This window comes from Muscardinus avellanarius, assembly GCF_963383645.1.
Source record: "Muscardinus avellanarius genome assembly, chromosome: 12".
In the NCBI taxonomy this organism is placed as follows: Eukaryota; Metazoa; Chordata; class Mammalia; order Rodentia; family Gliridae; genus Muscardinus; species Muscardinus avellanarius.
The window spans coordinates 103580359-103590047 of NC_137798.1; the positions used below are offsets into that span (position 1 = coordinate 103580359).

The 9689-nt window shown below is 61.9% G+C and overlaps 1 protein-coding gene across 2 annotated transcripts; it reads left to right on the plus strand.

Annotated features, from left to right (window-relative positions):
- Window positions 1-2520: 2520 nt before the first annotated feature.
- Window positions 2521-9429, plus strand: DLK1 (delta like non-canonical Notch ligand 1; the record flags this gene model as incomplete). Of its 2 annotated transcripts, XM_080708325.1 has the most annotated exons (6): window positions 2521-2587; window positions 3672-3735; window positions 4186-4316; window positions 6829-6970; window positions 8679-8958; window positions 9178-9429. In XM_080708325.1, 6 exons carry the CDS (start codon window positions 2521-2523, stop codon window positions 9427-9429), a joined length of 936 nt encoding a protein of 311 aa, XP_080564451.1. The 2 variants fall into 2 exon arrangements, with proteins under 2 accessions (XP_080564451.1, XP_080564450.1); XM_080708324.1 differs by having other exon boundaries at window positions 8679-9429.
- Between the last annotated feature and the right edge of the window lie 260 nt (window positions 9430-9689).

Below are 9689 nucleotides of genomic sequence, written 5' to 3' on the forward strand. Positions count from 1 at the left end.
CTGGGACCGCAGGTTATCTCCACCCCGCCACGCCACACTTACCCTTTACTCTTCCTCTAGCTAGGGCTTTGTCCCCAGACTGGCTAGCTCGGACTCTGTTTTATTGACCAGAGGAAGAAAAGCGTCTGCGCAAGAGAAATGCAGCCCCCCACCCGCGGTTGACACCTGCCAGTTCTGTTTAGCCTGCCCCCCCCCCCTGCAGCCGTTCCTAACAGCCCCCACCTGCACCTCTGCAGAAAGCAGCCGGGTAGGTACTTGCTCCCTAGGGGTGTGTGGGCTTCCTTCCAGCCTCCCCAGAGTGGAGCCAACACTGGCCAGTTCAGAGGTTTTCACCCCCAGCTGCCTTCCCAGAGCACTGGCCCCAAGGGGCTCTCGCTAGCCAGCCCCCCCCCCCAAGATGCCAAGCCTGTCCTCAAACCAGCCAGGGCACATTCAGATACCCCGAGGCCAAAGCACCCTCGCCCAGGTTCAAGGTGGCAAAGATTCCCTCTCTCAGCATTGAGAAAGGAGAAGGTGTCAGCTCCAGGCCACTGTGGTCTAGATGCAAATGGACCCATGCAAATAAACCCCCTTTCCAAAAATCCAGATCTCCTGGACGACCCTTCCCCAAACCCAGACCTCTGGGGGAGACATCCCTAGGAGGTAAATACCTTTCTTTTATCCTCACCTCCTCCTCCCTCCCAGCCTGTCGGGAGTCTCCGGATGGGGGAGGGTAGAGTCTGTCCACTGTGGGGGCTCTAAGTAGGTTGTTGGGGAGGGGGACACCCGCCGAGCCTCCTCTGTAGGAGTTCTGCTGAGGAAAACACTACCAGGCCAAATAAACACCGCTTGCACCCCCACCCCAACAACCCCTTCTGGGTCCTCCCCTGGGTCTGGGATGTTGCCGAGTGTGTGACTGTTGTGTGTGTGTGCACACGAGTATTTTGGTGAGGTTGTCAACCCGCATCACTCTGGACAAAGATGGATTCGATTGTGTGCGTGCTGGGAAAATTTGTGCTGGGTGACCGCAGCTGCGTGTATGTGACCAGGAATCTGTGATTGGTGGGTTCTGGGGGCTGGCACGGCTGCGCACGGGCATCACGATCGCGCTGCGCACGTGAGAGAGTCCGCTGTGTTTATGTTTCTGCATGACTCAAGCCCCCCATTGTGACGCAGGCGCGGGTGGCCGTGTCACTGAGTCCGCGCGCGCTTAGGTGCGTGTGGTCCACTTGAGCCGCAGCTCCCAGAAGCCAGTGCAGCCAGAGGATGCTCAGGGTTTCTTAACCAGGAGCCTCCGCTGTACCTGGGGCCAAGCATGTGGTGGTCCCCCCTGCTCTTGGGCATCCTCCTTCGGTGTGTTTGGGTTGCTCTGTGCGTCTGCGTGGTGGGGTGCGCGTTGTTCCAGGTGCATCTGGCGACCTTCTCCTGCCTCTCCATGGCTGGGGAAACTGAGGGCGTCAGGCTTTTCCTAAGTGTTTTGGTCGCTGCGTGTGTGATAATGTGCGTTTTCCACATCTTGGTTGTGTGCATCTGTGTTCTCCTCGGTATCTGACCCCCGACGGGCCTGTCCCGCGCCCTGGACCTCGGCAGTAAGTGTCCCGGCGTTTGCCTGTGCGTTCCTGTCTTTGCGCGCGCGTTTCTGCCTTCGAGCGTGTGTTCCTGCCTTCGAGCGTGTGTTCCTGCCTTCGCGCGCTCGCTGTGGCCTTCGCGTGCCACGCAGGCTTCGTGTGCGTTTTCGGGCTTCGGTTCGCAGGCTCCGTTTGCTCCTGCGACTTATCCTAAGCCAGCTGGGCGGCTGCGCCTGCGTGCGCTCCTGTGCGGGGCCGTGCGCCCCCCGTATGCTCCCCGTGCGCCCCCCGTGTGCTCCTGTGCGGGGCCCGTGTGCTCCCCGTGCGCCCCCCGTGTGCTCCCCGTGTGCCCCCCGGGTGCTCCTGTGCGGGGCCCGTGTGCTCCCCGTGCGCCCCCGGTGTGCTCCCCGTGCGCCCCCCAGGTGCTCCTGTGCGGGGCCCGTGTGCTCTCCGTGCGCCCCCACCGTGTGCTCCTGTGGGGGCCCGTGCGCCCCCGGGCGCCCCCCGTGTGCTCCCAGTGCGCCCCCACGTGTGCTCCTGTGCGGGGCCCGTGTGCTCCCCGTGTGCTCCCCGCGCGCCCCCCCCGTGTGCGCCTGTGCGGGCCCGTGCGCCCCCCGCGCCCCCCGCGCCCGTCCAGCCGGAGTGCGCCGCGTGCGCGAGCCGGCTTCCGGGGCGCCGCGGAGGTGGGGCGGCCCGCGAGGGCGGGGGTCCCCGGGACTGGCCGGCGCCGGCCCCGTGCGCGCCGGGCGGGGCGGGGCGGGGGCGCGGGGGGGCGGTACGAAAAGGCGGCGCGCGGCGGCGGCGGCCGCGGCTCCGGCAGAGGCGGAGAGCGGCGCGCCCGGCGCAGCCCTGGCTTTCCCCCCGCCGAGCGCCCGCGCCCCCTTCCGCGTCCGCAACCAGAAGCCCAGCGCGGCGCCCGGAGCCGGACCCGCGCCCGCGCCGCTCCCGGGACCGCGACCCCGGCCGCCTCGAGATGACCGCGATCGTAGTCCTCCTGCGCGCCCTGTCGCTCCTGCTGGCCATCGCCCACAGCACCCATGGTGAGACCCCCGGCGGCCCGGCTCGCGCCCCTCCGGGAGCCCGCGACGCCCCGCCGGCCGCCGCGCCCCGTCCCGCGCCCCAACTCCGGCGGTGCCCCAGCCCCGAGCCCCGCGCCGTGCCCACCGCCGCCCCGCCCTCCTCGCGTGCCCAGCCCGGCCCGGGGGTCCCCGCGGCGGGCGTTGGGGGACCCCAGCCCCTTCCTGCCCCGCAGAAGTGGCGTTGCGCAGATTGAGGTGTGGAAGGAACGGTGCGCCCCGGGGGCAGCCCTGGGGTCTCCCTGCCTACGGGGGTCTGGGATAGGGCTCCGGGGGGGGCGTCGGGAGGTGACCCTGCGGCCGCAGCCCCCAGCTCGCCCCAGGGCCCAGCCCGAGCCCCTCGCTGTGGCGCATTTGCCCTAGGTGAGGGGCTGCGAGGCAGCGGCCATCTGTCTCTGGCGGCGAGAGAGTTGCCCCCTCCCCGCAGCGCCCCTCGCCCGGGGATTGTGGGGAGGGGGCTGCTAGGAAAGCTGGGCGAGGAAACGCACGGGTTAGGTGCCAAAGTGTCAGAATCTCTTAACAGTGTTGAGAAATGCGTGGTCTTCTTCATGTCAGGAGTGTGGGGAGGGGGAGATGGGGAAACAGAAACTGCGTATCTGCTTTGACTGAGATTAACCTTTTTAAAAATCCCTGCGTCTTACCTGCGAGCCACCAGGTGAACCTGTCTGGGCTTTGCCAGAGCCCAACTCCTCAAAAACCTGTTTACTGTGCCAAGAAAGGGTTTGGCCTGAGGCCCCGGGGTCAAAAGCATTCCTTCCACGGTCCCCCAGACCCACTTTTAGAGATATCGAGGTTTTGGAATTTGGGGAGGGGGAGAAAAACGGTGTCTGTCTTGCTGGTGGGGCCTGGGGGGTGTGCTGTGGTCACGCGTGGCTAGGAGCAAGTGCAGGGTGTTCTCTTGCACGGGTTCAGCACAGATACGACGCACCTACTGTGTGCCAGGCTGGTGGGACCCAGGAGGGCCGGCGGCTCCCTGGGGGAGGAGGTGGGCTTGCCTTGGTCCCTGGGACCTCATGGGGTGAACTGTATAACCTTTCTGGTGCCTCAGGAGCTGACTGTTTCCCGGCCTGCGACCCTAAAAATGGATTCTGCGAGGATAACAATGTTTGCAGGTAATGGCGCAGTTCCTTAGAGATGGCTTGAGGGGGCCAGGGCCCGGGGAGTCTGGAGTCGTGATGTCAGGCTGAAAAGGGGGGGGGGCTTGGCTCCTGGGCTGCAGCAAACAGCTTCCTTGCCTGGGCAGAACACTGGTGGGGAGGGGGGAGAAGAGAGCGGGGGTGGAAGTGTGGGGGGGCCTGCTGACGGGCCACTGCGGCAAAAAAAACAACGCAGTTTTTATTCCAGGCTCTCCTGGGGGGGACCCCTCCGTGTAGGCCTTTCTACGCAGTATCTTTTTCTGAGTTTTTCCGTTCAGGTGACTGATGTCTGCTCCTGGGATCTCAGTGGCTGGGCACCATGAACAGACCCTGGGGGGGTCTCTCGCTTCCACAGAAAGCAGCTCAAGCCCCTTCCCCACCCCAGCCCCCACCCCAAGTCCTCATCTCGCCTCCTCCTTCCTGCAGGTGCCAGCCTGGCTGGCAGGGCCCCCTGTGTGACCAGTGCATGACATCTCCTGGCTGCCTCAACGGACTCTGCGAGGGACCCTGGCAGTGTCTTTGCAAGGACGGCTGGGACGGCCAACTCTGTGACATAGGTTGGCGCTCGCCTTGGCCCCCTCCCTGGCTCCTGACCTCCAGCCCACCCTCTGCCTTGCTGCCTTGCACAGCGGGGCCTTCTAGTGTAAAGCTCTGTTTGCACACTTCCTGCTAGTGCCCAGGGCCTCCTCAAAGGTAGCAACTTGGTTTTGTTTACCTGTACACACGCAGAACCCAGCCTCCAGAGAAGGCGCTGGGGAGGGGGCGCCGGGAGCTGCCTGTTGAATAAAGAGTTCTGGAAACAAACACCCCTCACCCCCCACGCACGCATTGCTGAGTGGCCAGGACTCCAGGCCCCAGCAACCTGTGCAGGTCACACAAGTACAGGGCCGGGGTGTCTCTGGCTTAGACACCCACCAAGAAAAGCACAAGGTAGACGGTGTGGAGGCTGCGAACAGTAAACAAACAACCAGGGGAGGGGTGGTGCCCGGGGGCTGGGAGGGAGCAGGTGTGGAGTCTGGATCCCGGGGAAAGGGCCAGGCAGCCAACAGGGGTCAGGTGTGTGGGGAGGCTGGGGGTTGGGAGAGGCCAGGAAGGGGTTAAAGTGCAGATCCTTGTTATCTGTTGATTTCATTAATTTATGCAATCTTTGTCCTCCATTACCCGAGCAATTGAGAGTTGGCTGTCGCCACATTTTTTTTTTCAGGCTGCAAAATGTTCGGCCTGGACCTATTCTTATTTGGCAAAATCTGCCCGAAAGTCCAGACAAACCAAAGTCCTGAAAGAAAAAAAAAAAGAAAGAAAAGAAAAAACCTCCCAGCGGCATAGGCAGCTGCCTCAGGCCCCTCTCCCCCACACGAGGGACCCTAAGGATCAGAGGAGCCCAGGGGCTTTGGCCCCTCATTGTTTCTGGTCCTTAAATTCTGCCCCCCCCCCCAGCCCAGTGGTGCAGGGCTGATCTGAGTTGCAGCTCTGAGACACTGGGAAGCCATCCTTGGGGATCAGGGTTAGCCTTTAAGCCTGAAGCCCACCCTTTTTAGTATCTGAATGCAGACTGCCTTTGCTGGCGTTTCTGCAGCCAAACAGCGTCCCTCCCCCGGGGGTGGGGGCGCAGCATACCCCTTCCCAGTCAGGTTGACAGACCCCTGCTTGGGCAGGGACGGAGAGTCTGGGGGTCCCACAGAGGGAGTCATATCCGGGTGATTGTGGACCTTGTGGCAACCACAGCTGCTGCCAGGACAGACACCCCCGCCCCCCGCCTTCTCCCTGTGGCTTAATCCGCCCCTGCTTTGGGGTTGGAGGTCCAGGAGAGATGATGCTGGATCCTCCGGGGGCGTTTTGGGGAGAGGAGCAGGGACAGTGTGGGGAGTGGCCGCCCCCCCCTCCTTAGTTTAAATGTAAGATCCAGAGAGCCAGGAACAGAGATGGAGGAGCCTGCCCTAACGCTTTGCCAATGCCGTCCCGTAAAAATAAATCCTCTTTATGGTTCCTGCACCAAGCCAGGCTCCCACAGAGGGTCCATCAGCACGGTGTTTGGGTTTCTCCTTGTTGATGGATTGCAGTCGCCCCTTCACGAGGGTCCGGGTCTCTTTGAAAGAGGGAAAAAAAAATCAACCCATGTGGTACCAATACCCCCAGCCCCGGCCCTCGGCCCCCACCGGCCTTAACTTGCTGCTCTGAGCATCCCTGGCTTTCTATTTGACAGGTGCAGCTGTTTAAATTATAGAACCCCCCCCCAGGGACCGGCCAGGGAGAGTTCTTCCTTTGTTAAGGAGGGAAACTGAGGCGGGGGTGGGGCTGGCAGGTGACTGGAGCAGTCGAGATAAGGGCCCCTTCTTGGCTGTGCGGGGCAGGGAGGGGCGCTGCTGTTGAGGAGACCCTGCCCAAGCCCCCTTTGTCTGGCTGGTCTCTGGCTCGCTGAGTGTGAATAATGGAACGGGGTGGGCGTGTGTTAAACGATGTTGGACATGCACTTGTGTGCATGGGGACCCTCTGGACTGGAGAGTCTCCGTTCTTGATCTGCTGCCTTCAAATGATTTAGCCTTTTTTTTTTTTGGTACCCCCCACCTTAGTTTGGAAGCCAAGAGCAGAGGCAGTCAGGTGGGGTGGGGGGTGGAGGCGTAATTCCCAACAGGGGTCTTTGCTAGAGAAGTGTGACTAGCAGATGTTTTTCTCCCAAGGGTTGGGCTAGACTGACCCCCCAAAGCAGGGTGGGGGGGCTAGACTCCCCCAGGCATTAGGGAGCCTGGGCTGGGCCCACTGTTTTGGAAGGGGCACCTTGTCAGGTAAAGGTCATGGGTCATATTGCTGCCTTAAAGGGGTACCAGGAAAAGGGTACAGCTGTCCTGACTTGAAAACCAGTGGCCCTGGCTTTGTGGCGCTGTGAGCTTAGCAAACCAGTTCAGCTCCCTGACCCTTGTTCATGTCAGGGTTTTTTTGGGGGGGAGGAGGGTCAGTAAGCCTTCTTATTACTTGTAGCCACAAACAGAGCCGTTTGCAGCTTGCTCGGGATCCTGTCCCCCCCCCCCCGGCATCTGGAGGGGGCTGAGCTGTTTTCTCTCCCCCTCCCAGATGTCCGGGCTTGTACCTCTGCTCCCTGCTCCAACAACGGGACCTGCGTGGACCTGGACGGCGGCCAGTACGAGTGTTCCTGCAGCCCTGGCTACTCGGGCAAAGACTGCCAGAGGAAGGACGGCCCCTGCATGGTCAATGGGTAAGTACGTACTCTGTTTCCGAACCCTCTGGGTCTGTCCTAAAGACCTTTCAGCCTGGCCTGTCTCCTGATGGAGTCAGTGCCCATCAGGCCGGGCAGCCCTGCGGGGGCAGAGGCGCCCCAGGTCTGCAGTTATCGGGGGATATGTCATCTCTACAGTTTCCCCCCAACAATCCTGAAGGCGATTTCCCATTCACCTGAGGTTCCAAGCGCTGATGCCTGTGGATGACAGTAGATTGGGGTGGGCGCTGGAAGCCGCAGAATTTCCTAAAGGCGACGTCATAAGAGACCGGGTTCAGCAGGGCCAGGCTGTGTGTGCACTCTGCTGTGTCCTAAGGGGCAGCCTGGGGGCCTGCGGGGCTGTGGTGAGGAGGTGGGGAGGGGACACAGGAGGGGCGGGCCAGCTCCCAGATGTCCTGGAGGGGGGTCCTTAAGGCGTCTGGCCTTGTAGTACTTTCTAGCAGCTCAGCCAGAGCCCTTCCTTACCTGGGTAACTGCAGCTGTCTGACATCTTGGAGGGGCTTACACAGAGGTCACCCAGTCCTGGGCCTCTGGCCGGGGGTCAGGGGTGTCCTTCCAGAACAAACTCCTCTTGACCTGGCCTTCCAGGGTGGCACAGGGGCCCCGGGAGCCCGTGGGAGCTGTAAACACACAGGAGGTGGTATCTAAAGATCAGTACCGAAGGGGTCAGCCCCCCTCGCCCGGGGTGGGGGTCTGTCTGAACTGCGTTGCTACTTATTAAGCAAGAGAGAAGAAAACAGAGAGACCCCTCAAATATTTTGCCCTTCTCTTGAACAGACTGGAGCCCGTCTGTCAAAATAGAGCCGGGGGGGTCCTTGAAATTCCTCTACAGTCAGCCTCAAAGCTGGTTTCTTGTGTTTACGGGAGGGGGGGGTCCTTTCTTCCCTGGTGCTTGGCATTTATCGGATGACAAAGGGCCTGCTTGTTTAAAAGCACTTACATTGAACACACCGAGTGCTCCGCGTGGAGCACTCAGCTTCAGTTCAGCTGCACTTGGGTGAATGGGCCACTGTTAACAGCCCGCCATAGACACCGACCAGTGCCAGCATAGGCAGAAGTCAGATTTCTTTCACTCGAGGGCCCCAAGGCTTTCCCTCACAATAGCCCGCCGGCCCTCTCTGCCAGAAATAAAAATTATCATCGGGGGTGAGTGCAGGGTGTGTGTGTGGGGGGGCAGAGGCAGCGCTGCAGAGCCGACCCAGGGACGGAGCTAAGGGACAGGGCTTGCTCCTGACCTGCTGCTGCTAACGATGCCTCTCCCAGCCTCAGTTTCCCCATCTGTCCAGTGTCTAGCCATCTGCCCCTTGCATGAATAACAGGTGGGAGAGCATGTGGGCACCCGAAATATAGGTGGTCAGGTCTGTTCCAGGTTGGCATGGAGACGGGGTGAGGTACGCGCCCCACCCTCGGACGGCAAATAGGTGGTCAGGTCTGTTCCAGGTTGGCATGGAGACGGGGTGAGGTACGCGCCCCGCCCTCGGATGGCGGTGAGCCCCTTGCGGCCGGGGGCCGCAGGTGCCTCTGTGGCTGGTATTCTCACCCCTCCCTCGCCTAATGTGTTCTGAGCACCTGCCCCAGTCGGTCAGGTCTCCAGCCCTGCAGCGAGAGAAGCAGGAATCCACCCGTCCCCTGCGCCCTGTCCTAGCCCAGCCCCCGAGGGCCTTTCACTGTGACCCTTGTATTTCAGTTCCCCCTGCCAGCACGGAGGCACCTGCGTGGACGATGAGGGCCGGGCCTCCCATGCCTCCTGCCTGTGCCCCCCTGGCTTCTCAGGCAATTTCTGCGAGATCCTGGCCAACAGCTGCACCCCCAACCCGTGCGAGAACGAGGGCGTCTGCACCGACATCGGGGGCGACTTCCGCTGCCGCTGCCCACCCGGCTTCATCGACAAGACCTGCAGCCGCCCGGTGACCACCTGCGCCAGCAGCCCGTGCCAGAACGGGGGCACCTGCCTGCAGCACAGCCAGGTGAGCTACCAGTGTCTGTGCAGGCCCCCGTTCGTGGGCCCCACCTGTACCAAGAAACGGGGGGCCGGCGCCTCGCAGGCCCCCCACGTGCCCAGCGGCTACGGGCTCACCTACCGCCTGACCCCCGGGGTGCACGAGCTGCCAGTCCCGCAGCCCGAGCACCGCATCCTGAAGGTGTCCATGAAGGAGCTCAACAAAACCACCCCGCTCCTCACCGAGGGCCAGGCCATCTGCTTCACCATCCTGGGCGTGCTCACCAGCCTGGTGGTGCTGGGCACCGTGGGCATCGTTTTCCTCAACAAGTGCGAGGCCTGGGTGTCCAACCTGCGCTACAGCCACATGCTGCGCAACAAGAAAGAGCTGCTGCTGCGCTGCGACAGCGGGGAGGACCTGGCGGTGAGCGTCATCTTCCCCGAGAAGATCGGCATGACCACCTTCAACAAGGAGGCGGGCGGCGACGAGGAGATCTAGGCAGCCCCCCCACGGGCCCCTCCCTGGCCGCGGGGTTCCGCAGGGCTCACTACGTGCGGTCTGTGCTCTTCTTTGTGGTGGAATTTGCTCTCTTGTGTGTGGAATCCGGTGAACGCTACGCTTCCATATATTGTCTTTGTGTTGCCGTGTGACCCGCCAGCCATGCTACAAAGGATCTTTTTCCTCTTTCTCTCTCTTAATGCATGATAAGAGAATAAGAATTTTATCTTTCAAAAAAACTCGAGAGGAATATGCATGTT